This window comes from Chrysochloris asiatica, unplaced genomic scaffold (genome assembly GCF_000296735.1).
Source record: "Chrysochloris asiatica unplaced genomic scaffold, ChrAsi1.0 scaffold00054, whole genome shotgun sequence".
Classification (NCBI taxonomy): domain Eukaryota; kingdom Metazoa; phylum Chordata; class Mammalia; order Afrosoricida; family Chrysochloridae; genus Chrysochloris; species Chrysochloris asiatica.
Genome location: NW_006408572.1, coordinates 9,707,500 through 9,722,116, shown reverse-complemented (window position 1 = coordinate 9,722,116; position 14,617 = coordinate 9,707,500). Strand labels below are relative to the sequence as shown.

The 14,617-nt window shown below is 38.3% G+C and overlaps 1 protein-coding gene across 1 annotated transcript in view; it reads right to left on the bottom strand.

Annotated features, from left to right (window-relative positions):
• CNTROB (centrobin, centrosomal BRCA2 interacting protein) overlaps nt 1-14,617 on the bottom strand; it is a 43,626-nt gene that overhangs the window by 23,942 nt on the left and 5,067 nt on the right. Inside the window, exons 8-9 of the mRNA XM_006863397.1 lie at nt 13,373-13,609; nt 12,026-12,172 (exon numbers count right to left, since the gene is read on the bottom strand). Of these exons, the coding sequence (XP_006863459.1) occupies nt 12,026-12,172; nt 13,373-13,609 (384 nt within the window). The remainder of the gene's footprint in view (nt 1-12,025; nt 12,173-13,372; nt 13,610-14,617) is intronic.

The window sequence follows — 14,617 nt, the reverse complement described above, 5'->3', positions numbered from 1 at the left end:
GGAAATTAAAGGCATCTAAATTGGCAGAGAAGTAAAACTTTCTCTATTTGCAGATGATACGATCCTATACTTAGAAAACCCCAAAGACTCAGCAAGAAAATTATTGGAACTCATTGGAAGATTCATCAAAGTCGCAAGGTACAAGATCAAATTGGATTCCCTTACACTAAAATAAAGAGAACTCTGAAAAGGAAATCAGGAAAACAATACCATTTACAATAGCCATCTAAAATATGAAATACTTGGGAATAAATTAACCAGAGAACCAAAAGACCATATACAAAAATGAACTCAACATGGATTATTAAAAACCTAAATGTAGAACCTAGAACTATACAGATCATCAATGAAAAAATAAGGAAAAATTTAGGAACTCTGATACATGGCATAAATACACTATCAAACATAACTGAAAACACACAAACAGAATACAAAATAGATAACTGGGACCTCCTAAAAATTAGACACTTAAATGCATCAAAGGATTTCACCAAAAGAATAAAAGGAGAACCCACTGGCTGGGACAAATTGTTTGGCAACAAAATATCAGACAAAGGACTACTCTCCAAAATTTACAGAATACTTCAATGCCTCAACAAGAAAACAATTAATCCAAATAATGGGCAGAGGACATGAACAGACACTTCACCAAAAAAGACATTCAGAAGGCCAAGGACATACTCAGAAATGCTTACAATCATTAGCCATGTTGTTGTTGTTGTTAAGTGCCGTCGAGTCAGTTCCAACCCACAGAGACTTTGTATAGGGTTTCCAAGGAACAACTGGTAAGCTTGAACTGCCGACCTTAGGTTCAAACCAACTTTGCAGTCTAGCACACTAACCAGCAGCACCATACCAGGACTCCGTGCCACACTAGTACATTAGCGGTTAAAGAGATGTAAATCAAAGAATGATGTACTATCATCTGACTCCAGCATTAATAAAGTTCCAAAAAAGAGGTAACAACAAATGCTGGTGAGCATGTGGAAACTGGGACCCTCCTATACTGCTGGTGAGACTGTAAAACGGTGCAACCACTATGGAAAATGGTACTCTCAAAATACCAGTCTCAAAAAGTTGGAAATACAAATTCCATAGGACCCAGCAACCCCTGTTTGCTGTTGTTAAATGCCCTTGAGTCAGTTCTGACTCATAGTGACTCTGTACAGGGTTTCCAAGATCCTCAAGAAATAAGAGCGGTGACATGAATAGATATATGCTACCTATGATTCACTGTAGCACTCTTAACAAATAGCAAAAAAGATGTAAACAACCTAAATGCTCATTAACAGAAGAATGATTAAACAAACTTCGGAACATACACGTAAGGAATGCTATACAACACTGAATAACAACAAAGAATCTGAAAAACACCCCGTAACATGAATTAACATGGAGTACATTATGCTGAGTGAAATTAGTCAATCACAAATGGACAAATATTGCATGAGACCACTGTCGTAAAAAGAAAAGATTTTCTTGCTAAATAAAACATATTCTATGATGGCTACAGGGTGAGTGAGTAGAGGAGTCACAAAGTTAATAGAAGTAAATACTGTTAAAAACAAACAAAACAGTGCGAGACATTTTCAAACAGGGACTCTAAAGTTGAATCTTAACCTTCCTCCAATAAGTTTTTATTGACAGCCATGAAGACAGTCCACCAAAAAGATGATCAAGCTGATTTATTTTCTGTCTTGGGTTGTCCAAATGCCCAGGAGAACATACTTATGAACCAAACATTCTATTTCGCTTGCATTCTTGATAACTATTATAAGTTACTTGAAGAATATCTCATCAAGAAGATGCAATGAACAAATGGGTAGGGAAGATTTTGTATTTGCACAGTACCTTACAATGAAGTAATGAAGTAAATTCCCAATGATGACAAACCCCAACCAGAGGCAGCGTGTAAATTCCAATAAAAGATTTTTTTTTAAATGATGCTGCAGGTGACTGGACTTTGGGTTAAGAGAGACAGAAGTACATATGGATGGCCATGTTCTGTTTCTCTATTAGGACAAATGGTTAAGACACAAGAGAAGTGCAATCAGGCCCAAAATATCCCCTACAACACCATAAGACTGCACTGCAATGCCTATTAGACCACAAACCAAGCTGAATCCATATTTGAGTTAAAGAGACTTAAAGAAAAAGAAAAGTAAAAATAAGGAGAGGGAAAAAAACAACAACAGTGGGACAAATAGAAAGAGCAAAATATGAAGGCTGAATGAAGATAAAAATGTATTGGTAATTACAATGAGCTAAATACCAGCTAAAAAGATAAAGACTTAAAGATCACATTTTTCATTAATAATTTTTTAAAAAATTTAATAAACAAGAAAAGGTTTTCATTCCATTATCAGGAATGAAAAATGAAATGATCATTTTAAGTCCTAAAACTATTTCAAAGAAGCTATTATGAACTTAATGCCAATATATATATATATATATTTATTCAAATGACAGAATAAACAAAAAATGTGAATTGCCCTTGATCTGTTGTTTTTTATTTTATTCTTTTTTGTTGTTCACTTTAACTATTGCATTCTTCTCTGTGTCTCCTGCTACCTGCATCTTTCCTCTGCTAACCTCCTCTTGTATATTGCCTGCCCTATCACCCATGTTAACATGAGTCTACTCTCTAGCCCATGAATAATTTGCTCTCCCCTCACCAAACTGTAACCATCATAGATTGTTGCTTTTATCAAGAAAACCTTTTTTTAAAAAACTTTTACAACACTGGTTTCATACAATATTTGTCCTTTTGTGATTGATTAATTTCACTGGTGTGGTGCTGTAAGAGAAGCACTGGATGGACCTAAAGTTTGGTTTGAACTGCAAAGTCACCAGCCGCTCCTGGGAAATCCTACACAGGGTTGCTCTGAGTTGAACAGACTCAACAACAAAATTTCACTCAGCAGAATATCCTCCAGGTTCAACCATGTTGTGACACGTTTCACAGATTAATAATTATTCTTCAATGCTTTGTAGTATTCCATTGTACGTATGTACCAAAGGTTTTGTTTAACCATTCTGTTGATGGGTATTTATGCTGTCTTCTTCTTTTTATATGTCTCTTAAGGGAAGCATATTGAAGGATCCTATTTTCTTATTCATACTGTTCTTTTATTTATCTTGACTGGTAACTTTAATCCATTTACATTCAGCATAAATTATCACTGGAGTCCTGGTGTAGAACTGTGAGATTAAGCACTGGACCAAAAGGTCAGTTTGAACCACAATGGGTCAGTGGTTCAAACTCACCAGCCACTCTTTGGAAACCCTACACAGAGTTGCTATGAGTCGGAACCAACTTGATGGCACTTAACAACAATAACAAAAGTATGTTATTTATAAGTATGAATTGATTGTTGTCATTTTTCTGTGTTTATATTTTGTGGTACTTCTGGATTCTCTTACACATAATTTTCTACGCTGAGTTTATTTTGTAAGTTTTCTTGTCATTTTCATTTCTGTTGTATTAACATTTACTAAATCTGATTTTCCTTTTTTAAATCTTTATATGCAAGTGTGTTATTTATTCATTTTTTTTCCCTGCCTAAAACAGTTTGTTTTATTTTTAAATCTACTTGACTTCCTTGCCATTTGGAAGTTCTATATCTACATTATTCCCTCTTTTTGCTTTGTAGTTGACTTCATCATACATTGATATCTCTGGCTCCCTATTTTCATCTTGTAGGTTTTTTACTTTAGATACTTCTATGTGTGGATTGAGTTCTGGGTGGTGTTGTCATGAATGGTAATCTAAGGTTGTTGTCTGCTTTTCTTGGTTCTCAGTCTAAAGAACCTTCAGCATTTTTTGCAGTTTGTCTAGTCATTATAAATTCCTTGAATTTCTATTTATCAGGAAATGTCCTAATTTTGCAATTGTGTTTGAGGGACAGCTTTTCTGGGTATACAGTTCTTGGTTGACAATCTTTTTCTTTCAGAGTTTCATATGTCATTCCATTGCCTTCTTGCCTGAATGGTTTCTGCTGAGAAATCAGAGCTTAGCCTTATTGATTCTCCCTTGTGGATAACTTCATTTTTCATGCACTGCTCTTAGGATTTTTTCCAGTCTTTAATTTTTTTTCTTAAATGTTTTATTGTGAATTATGTGATAGTTTACATGGGAGAACATTAGTTTTACATTCATTCTATCGTATATTGTTTCATTGCCATGGTTACAATCCCCTCCATGCATCATCAACCAACCAAATGGTATACCCTGCAAACCTGCCCCCCACACCACCCCGCCCCAGTCTTCAGCACACAGTTGCTCTCCCTCTCTGGATCTAAAGTCCCCAGTTGCTCCATCGCTCCACGTTTTTCAGTTAGTTCTGTTACCTTCTATTTCCCCAGAAATGTCTTCTGGCTCTGTATCTCGGTTAGTTGTTTGAGCCATTCTCTTGTTTCTTTGTGTTAGTTAAAATTATCTGTTATCTCCAGGGCACTGTGAGATTGTCGTATTTGTAAAAACGTACAGAGCAGTTGTCGGACTGGCAGGGCAGAAAGCTTTGGGTGGCTCCTGCAATTCAAGGAGCTCATGAGATGGCTGTGCAAGGAATGTGACAGCAGAGTTCTTGGCTCTAGATGGAGTTCTTACTGACCTGGTGTTATCTATGCTCAGGGCACTCAATCCAGAAGTAGTCTGTGGGGGGACTTTAATAGAGCTGGTTTCAGTGTCTGTTAGGACCACAAAGAAGCTTGGGACAGGGTCACAGGTTAAATGTAAAAGCATTTAATAAAATTCAATAGTCGTTCAACAGAAAAAAACAAAACAAAAACTGAGTATGCAAAATGGGACTGATAAAAAATAGGTAACAAAATCCTATAACATTACACTGGTGAAATACTGAATGATGTTCACTAAGGTTGGGAACAAAACAAGGAAATATATTGCCACTATTCAACACTATAATGGAGATCTGAGCCAGTGCAAAAAGGCAAGGAGAAAAAAGAGTGAAAAGATTGGAAAATTACTACTCAATTTCAAGATTTACTATAAAGCTATAGTAATCAATACAGGATGGTACATGCAAATGTGTAAATACATCAGTGGAAAAAAACAGAGTCCACATATAGTCACAAGCATATGATCTGTGACAAAGGAGCAAATGCAATTCGATGGAGAAAGGATGTTCTTTTCAACAAACGGTGCAGAACAAGTATAAATCCACATGGGGACAAAAAAAGGAATCTAGACACAGACCTTACACTTTCCTCTCAGAAAACTAATCCAAAATAGATAATAGATTTAAATGTAAAACTTCTAGAAGACAACATAGGACAAAATCAGATGTCTTTGGGTTTTGGCAATGTGTGTTTAGACATAACACACACTAACAGCACAATTCACGAAAGAAAAAATTAAGTGGGATTATTAAGGAGCTCTGGTGGTAGTGTAGTGGTTACAAATCGGGCTGCAAATCGCAAGGTCAGCAGTTCAGAACTACCAGCTGCTCTGCGGGAGAAAAATGAGGCTTTTTACTCCCGTAAAGATTTACAGCCTCAGAAACCCTGTTTAGGGTCGCTATAGGTCGGAACCAACTCTACGGCACATAACAACAACAACAATTAAGATTAAAAAGTTGCTCTTTAAAAGACATCATTAAGAAAACAGAAATACAAGCCACAGACTGGGAGAAATATATGAAATCATGGGTCTGATAAGGGACTTGTTTATTAAGTATATGAAGAACTTCAAAACTCAATAGTAAGTAAATAAATAACCCAATTAAAAGAACAGGAAAATGGTGCAGTGACTGTGGAAGAATTTGGCAGTTCTGCAAAACATTGAACACAGAACTACCATATGATCCAGTACCACCACTCATCTGTCAGTTTGTCTTACTGTGGTGGCTTGCATATTGCTGTGATTCTGGACACATAATGCTATAATGCTGGTTTTTAAATGCAGACTAGAAAGAAGGAGAGAATGGACTACTTCTGAATACTTCATCACTGAAAACCTTATGAATAGCAGTAGAACACTGTCAACACCAGAATATTGAAAATGGAAATATGATGAATAGCAACAGAATATTGTCAGATATAGTGCCAGAAGATGAGCCCCTCAGGTTGCAAGGCACTCAAACTAACAGGGGGAAAGTTGCCTCTTAAAATAGAGTTGACTGTGATGACACAATTGGAGTAAAGCTTTTGGGACTTTCATTTGCTCAAAGGGCACAATTTAAAATGAGGAAAAACAGCTATAAACTTCCATTAATAACTGGAGCACAGCATGTACAAAGTATGAATCTAGGAAAATTGGAAGTTGTCAAAAATGAAATGCAATGAATAAACCAAGATATCCTGGGCACTAGTGAGCTGAAATGGACTGATATTAGCCATACTGAATCTGATAATCACAAGGTTTATTAAACTGGGAATGACAAATTTAAGAATGGTATCTCATTCATCATCAAAAAGAACATTTCAAGATTTATCTTGAAATGCTACACTGTATGTGATAGGATAATATCCATATGCCTACAAGGAAGACCAGTTCATACAACTACTATTCAAATTTACACACCAACCACTAAAGTCAGTAATGACACAATTGAAGAATTCTACCAACTTCTTCAGTCTAAAATTGATCAAACATACAATCAAGATTTATTGATAATTGCTGGTGATTGGATACAAAGGTTGAAAATAAAGATGAAGGATTCAGTAGCTGGAAAATATAGCCTTGGTAATATAAATGGTGCTAGAGATCACATGATAGAATTTTGCAAGATCAGTCATGTCTTCACTGCAAATACCTCTTTTAAGCATCATAAAAGACTACTATACACATGGACCTCAGCAAAAGGAATATGCAGATTATCAAACTGACTATATCTGTGGAAAGAGACAGTGGAAAAGCTTCAGATCATCAGCCTAAACAAGATCAGGGAGACTGTGAAACAGACCATCAATTGCTCATATGCAAGTTCAGGCTTAAGCTGAAAATGAAAACAAGCTCACAAGAGCCAAAATATAGCCTTGAACATATCCCACATGAATCTAGAGATTAACTGAAGAACAGATTTGATGCATTAGACACTATAAATACCAGAAGAGTTATGGGATGACTTCAAGAACTTCACACAGGAGGAAAACAAAAGGTCATTAAGAAGACCGGAAAGAAGGGAAAGACCAAAATGGATACTAGAAGACACTCTGAAACTTGCTCTCCAGTGTAGAGATGCTAAAGCAAATGGAAGAAATGAGGAGATAAAAAAAAAAAAAAAGCTGAAAAGGAAATTTCAAAGGGCAACTCCAAAAGACAGAGTCAAATATTATAATGAAATGTGCAAAGATCTAGAGTTAGAAAACCAAAAGGGAAAAATGCACTAGGCATTTCTCAAACTGAAGGAAAGGAAGAAAAAAATTGAAGTCTCAACTTGCAATGTTAAAGGATTCTATGAGCAAAATACTGAATGAGGTAGAAGGCATCAAAAGAAGACGGAAGGAATATACAGAGTCACTGTACCAAAAAGAAATGGTTGATGTTCAACCATTTCAAAGGGTAGCATATGATCAACAGCCAACAATACTGAAGGAAGAAATCCAAGGTACACTGAAGGCACTAGCAAAGAACAAGGCTCTGGGAATTGATGGAGTACAAATTGAAATCTTTCAACAAACTGATGCAGCATTGGAGGCACTCATTCATCTCTGCCAAGGAATTTGGAAGACATCTGGCCAACTATCTGGAAGAGTTCCATATTTATGTACATTCCAAAGAGAAGGGGCCCAACAGAATGTGGATATCATCAGACAATATCACTAATATCTCATGCAAGTAAAATTTTGCTAAAGGTAATTTAAAAACAGCTGCAGCAGTACATTGACAAGGAGCAGCCAGTGGTTCAGATGGGAATGTGACACAAGGGACATCAATGCTGATGTAAGATGGATCTTGGCTGAAAACAGAGAACACTAGATTGTTTACCTGTGCTTTATTGACTATGCAAAGGCTTTTGATTGTATGGATTATGACAAGTTATAGACAACACTGAGAAGTATGAGTATTCTGGAACACTTAATTGTGCTCATGAGGAACCTGTACATAGACCAAGAGGCAGTCTTTCAAACAGAACAAGGGGAACACAGAATGGTTTAAAATAGGAAAGGTGTGCATCAGGGTTGTATTCTTCCACCACACTTATTCAATCTGTATGCTGAGCAAATAATCAGAGAAACTTGATTTATGAACAAGAATATGGCATCAAGATTGGAGAAGACTCATTAACAACCTGCAATAGCAGATGATACAACCTTGCTTGCTGACAGCAATGAGGAGTGATGAATATCAAAGACCACAGCTTTCAGTATGAGTTGCACCTCAATGTAAAGAAAACAAAAATTCTCACTACTGGATCAAAAAATAACATAAAGATAAATGGAGAAGAGATTGAAGTTGTCAGACTTCATTTTGCTCCAATCAACCATCTTCACTCATAGAAGCAGCAGTTAAGAAATCAAATGATATACTGCATTAGGCAAATCTGCTAAATAGGACCTCTTTAAAATGTTCAAGAGCAAAAATGTCAGTTTGAGGACTACAGTACACCTGACCCATGTCATGGTATTTTCAATTAGCCTCATATGCATGTGAAAGTTGGACAATGAGCAAGGAAGAGCATAGATAATTTGATGCATTTGAATTATGGTTTTGGAGGAGAATATTAAAAGAATCATGGACTTCCAGAAGAACAAACAAATCTGTGTTGGAAGAAGTATAGCCAGAAGGCTCCTTAGAAGTCAGGATGGCCAAACTTAGTCTCTCATGTTTTGGACATAGTATCAGAAGAGACCAGTGCCCGGAGAAGGACATCACGCTTGGTAAAGTAGAAGGTCAATGAAAAAGAGGAGGACTACCCTCTCCCCCAATGAGATAGACTAACACAGTGGCAGCAGCAATGGGCTCAAACATAGCAACAATTGTGAGATTGGCACAAGACCAGGCAGTGTCTCATTCTGTTGTGCACAAGGTTGCTATGAGTCGGTACAGACTCAACGGCATCTAACAACAAGAACAACGACCCAGCAATGTCATTCCTAGGTATATACATACTTACAAGAAATGAGCAGGAATACAAACAGAAACCTGTATACCAGTGTGTACTGCACTTTAAACAAAGCCAAAATGTAGAAACAACCAAAGTGTCCAACAGATATACGGATAAACACAATATGGTATACACATATAATGGAATATCATTCAACTCCAGGAGAAATGAAGTCCTGATGCATGCTACAACATGGATAAACCTTGAAAGCATCATACTGGACAAAATAAGTCAACTGCAAAAAGACATATACTATATGGTTCCATTTACAAGAAATATCCAGAACAGGCAAATCCATTGAGAGAAAACAAGTAAGTGGTTACCATTGCCTGGGGCGGGGTGGTGGTTTGGGAGTCAGTGGGTAATGAATGCTTAATGGATAAAGGGTTTCCTTTTGGAGTGATGAAAATGTTCCATAACTAGAGAGAAGATAGATGGTTACACAACATTGTCAATGTGCCAAATAACACTGAATTGTATGACTTGAAATTATTAAAATGGTAAATTTTATGTGAACATTACACAAAAAACTGAAGAAATTTGACTTCTACCTTCTACCTCATCATCACAAAATTTAATTCTATGTACTGAGACAGTAAATGTGAAAAGCAAAATTTTAAGACTTTTTGGAAGAAAATAGAGGATTAAATAGATATAAAATGGTGAATCTTATGTTATATTTTTACTTCAATTATAGCTAGATGGAAAGCGATTTTCAAAGTATAATTATACCTGACAAATAATATTGAGTACTATTCTGTGTCAGGTCATGTGTTACTGTGGTGATTTCATAAGTTAAAATAAAATAATTATTGACATCCTTGGTCCATACCTACTCAAAGAAATACCACAACCAAACCAAACCCGTTGCCATCCAGACTATTCCAACTCATAGTGACTCTACAGGGCCAAGCAGAACTGCCCTCCCAGAGATCCTAGAGCTGTGAGTCTACACGGAAGCAGACTGCCACATCTTTCTCCCACAGAACAAACCACCAACCTTTCTGTTAACAGCTGAGCACTGTGTCACCAGGTATGTTGTTGTTAAGTGCTGCTGAGTCGATTCCGAACCATAGCAACCCTGTATAGGGTTTCCAAGGAGCAGCTGGTGAGCTGAACCTCCGGCCGACCTTGAAGTTCAAACGGCTTTGCAGTCTGGCGCAGTAACCCACAGTGCCACAGGACTCCGTGTCACCAGGTATAGTACAGTGAATTTACTTGATGTGCCTCTTTCACCCAGTCTTTGTAACTCCTACCTAAATGAAATAGGAAGTACAGGACCATGCAAATAGGATGTATGGGCATCTTGGGGATTGGTAGAATTTGCCACTAAGCTGGGTTTAAAATAAGCCAGCTCAGAAGCAGGGACAAGGATGTCTCACTACTAACAAGAAATAACCATGAGCACTGGTGAAAAGATATGGGGCTAAGATTCTTATGATTCAATAACAAGTTAATTGTTACCATGACTAATTGCAACTGTCACAAATGTAAAGGTAGAAGTTTTGTAACAAAAATGGGGGAGTAGTTAGTCCTACAGTCCAGGAACAGACGACCCTAGGACCATCAAGGGAGAACAGCACGAGCAGAATGTGGGACCCTATCCAGAGAAGCAGCGATACAAGAGATGGAGGAAGAGATGGGGACATGGAGAGAGAGGCGCAGCTGAGGACTCTAGACTCATGGCAAGAGAGGGACTGAGAGCTGGTGGCCAGGAAGCACTTGCAGAATGTGCCCTTTGGTAGTTTAAATGATTATATATTCCCCAAGTGTTTTTGTGTACCCCCCCCCCAAAAAAAAACAACCACAAAAACAGGGAATAGAAGCAAATACTATTGAATGATGATACACGGAGGAGACTGTAATCATTGCACTGAAACGAGTGTAAAACCAATGTTCTCCCATGTAAATTATTACTCAATTAACAAAAACTTTAAAAAAACAAACAAACACAAGTAGAGCGCATAGAGGCAACAACAGAAAAACACAGTAGAGGACTTCCCAGGCCACGATCTCAGTTATGCTTAGTGTCTTTGGGCAGGAAGATGGTTAGTACAATAGGGTGCCCTTTGGGCATTTATCCACAAGGCTAAAGGAACTTGGAACACTTACCTGAGCAGGGCAGAGGCCAAGGGGCTGCATGGCTGAGAGGCCAATGACAAGAGAGTTGTCTCTGATCCTCAATTGTACCCTGTTCACTTTCCTAATTATCTGGAGTTCTTTGTGGCCATTATAATGAAGTACTGAACTCAGTCCTGATATGGCTTTGTAGGAGAAGCACTGGACTAAGAACCACAAGGTCAGCGATTTAACCCACCAGCCACTCCTTGGAAACCCTATACAGGGTTGGTTGCTCTGAGTCAGAACCAACTCTACACTACTTAACAACAACACTGAACTCAGCGGAGAAATAGAGCACCATGGGAAGAACAGTTGGTGTTAGAATAGGATAAAGAAAGTTGGAGGGTGGAAGCCTATCTGACCACTGCTTCATAGAAACTAAGTTTGATTTTTCCTTCCCCCTTGTGAAGCTGGAGGAAGTCAGTTATGGTCCCATGCCATTTTTATACGCTATTCAAGTAGTAAGAATAACAAAGCCAACTATTGCGGTTGCAATAAAATCTCTGATAAAACTTTCACCTACTCATATTCACCATGTGTGAGATGTCTTAGTGTGGTGTCATTTCTTTGAAAATAACAAAGGGTACCTTGAATAGATTTAGTCTATTTACCTCTAAAAACAGTAACACTGGGTCAGTCTGACACACAATGGGAAACAGTCAGTGGGAATTTATTCTGAATTTAAGACAGAACACTACCCACACTACATAGAAAAACTGTTGATGGAATAAACCATAACTAATCTGATGCTGTCGTGTTTGTTTTGACTGAAGGTCACTCTGCCCCAGAACTACTTCTCCCAACCACAAAAACCTTCAAGAACTCTGTATCCTGACCTGCACCAAACTCATTTCCAGCTGCAAGGCATCTCGCTCTCTCCGAGCTGTGTCCAGCTCTCCCTCCAAGCGCCGAATCTCGGATTGGATCAATGACAACTGCTGCTGTGCCTCCAAGGCTATCTTAGCTTCCCTCTGGGTGTTCCCCTAAGAAAGAGAAGTCAAATTTAAGCATGTACACTCATTGCCTGTCTCCTGTTTATCTCTATTCCTCAAGTGGCCCTTCCATTTCTCTTGCACTCCTCACATTTGTCCTATCTCTCCATCTCCACTTACTCCCACATTATGGCCGTTCATATCCTATTGTGGCCTCAACCCTATCTGCTGGCCCTACACACTCCATCTTGTTTCCCACGTACAGTAAGGGAGGGATTACCCAATAAACAAGGTAAGCACAGGCTTAGTTGTGCTTGCTCATTAATCTGTAGTGAGCAATTTCACATAGATTTCCCCACATTTTGATTAGTAAGTCTGAAAACAAAAGTAAGTTCATGGGCCCAAGCGTTGCAGACCTTCCAAACCATAGGCTCTGAGGATCAGACTTTAGCCACCTAGCAGATATAGCAAACTGTGCCTCATCTGATTATTCAGTTATGCTTGTTAGTAATCACATACATGAGCCCTGGATATCCACAGATAAATGTAAAAACCTTCCCTAAAAGCCGAGACTGTAAATTCTAAAAAGGCAAAGTTTAAAAAAAAAGCCAAAGAGGATACAGAGAAACACTGTTGACTGATGATGTATGGAGGGGATTATAATCAATGTAATGAAACAAGTCATATGAATGGTTGAATGTGAAACTGATGATGTGCCCTGTAAACTTTCACTCAATCCACAATAAAAACCTTAAAAAAAAAAAAAAAAAGTTCATGCTTACCTTGCTTAATGTGTATTCTGTCCCTGCCAAGGATAGTAAATTTAAAAAGAGTCTTTGTTCTATAAGAAGGTGCTGTGATGTTAGGAGAGAGACAGATGCCAGCCAAAACTAGAAGTAGAATCTTTGATGTGGTGAAAAAATGGAGTCCTGGTATGGTACTGTATGGCACTGTGGGATAAAGCACTGGACCACAAAGTTGGTTTGAACCAATAAGGTCAATAGGTTCAAACTCCTCAGACACTCCTTGGAAACCCTATACAGGGTCACTATGAGTCAGAACCAACTCGACGGCACTTAACAACAATAGCTACAGATTACTTAGTAAGTACAAGTACATGCTTACCTTATTTATTGGGTAACCTGACACTGTCTCCATCCTTGTCGCTATATCTTCTGACATCCTGCCCCATTCAATTATTCTATCCTTCATCTGCTACCATTCCCCAATTATTCCAACCACTGGTTTTACCTTTTCCCTTTCCAACTGAACCTGTGCCTCCTCTTGCAGTGCCTGGCAGTGTTTCTCTAGTTGGTGCTCTTGCTGGGCCCATCTCTGCCGCTCTTCTGCTAAGGCAGCCTGAAGTATCTCCAACTGTCGATGTTCACTGAGTTGCCCAGCCCGAGCCTCATCCCGTTCTTCTTGCAGGGCCTGGCAACGCTGTTGTTCTAGCTCTAAGTTCAAAGTCAGAGCTTGCCTTTCCTCTTCCTATAGCCCCAAGAGAAAACCAAGATCCTAAGCAAGCTCTCAAGAGACTGGCAATCTGTCCCCTCCCACACAATGTATATGCTAAGCATTATGGGATTCTGGTGTGGTGTTGTGAGTTAATGTGCTGGACTGTAAGATCAACTTCAACTGCAAGGTTGGTGGTTAGAGCTCACCAGTGGCTCCTCAGAAACCCTATGGCAGGGTCCCCATGATAGGGCACTATGAGTCCGAGTCGAATGAGTCAGAACCGACTTGACACACTTAAAGACAACAATATGCCCTTTAAGGTAGCTGTTCCTGAGTCAACTGGACCCGGGTTCAAATCTCAGTTTGAATGCCAATCCTGTCATCTATTGTTAGCTCTTAGGGATTGAGAGCATACCATAACATGATTAAAGTAAAAATTACCTCAAAGAATATGAGGAGTAAAGCTTTAAAACACATACAAATGTATGAAAAGCATTTAACAGTGTCTAGCAAATAATAAGTATTTAATATACACAGTAATACATAATATCCATCACCATCATTATCAAAAGAAATTCCATAAGACTAGCAGATCAAACAGCAAACCGCCATCATCAGCACTATCAGATGTAGTACATAAAGACTCCAAGTACCAGCATGCATGTCATAAGCATGCACCATGCATGCAGCAAGTTCCAAATCTAGATACTAACTCACATAGGTAATCATCTCATCATTTTAGCTCTAAGAAACTTGAAGCTTCAACCCATACCTTTTTAGGCTGTATCCTAGACCAAAGTTCCCAAACTTGGCTGCACAAAATAACTGGAAAAGTTCTATTAAAAGTGTTTAGGCTCCCAACCTCACCAAATACCTACTGAATCAAACAAAGACTCAAAGGATGAGTCCCAGGAATCTAGATTTTAAAACAATTATGCAGATAATTCTAATACTCTGATGATATAATTTGAACTTACTTGGTCCCAGAGCTCTCTCTTGAACTTTCTTGACTATCTCAAACTTACTTGGTTCCAGAGGCCA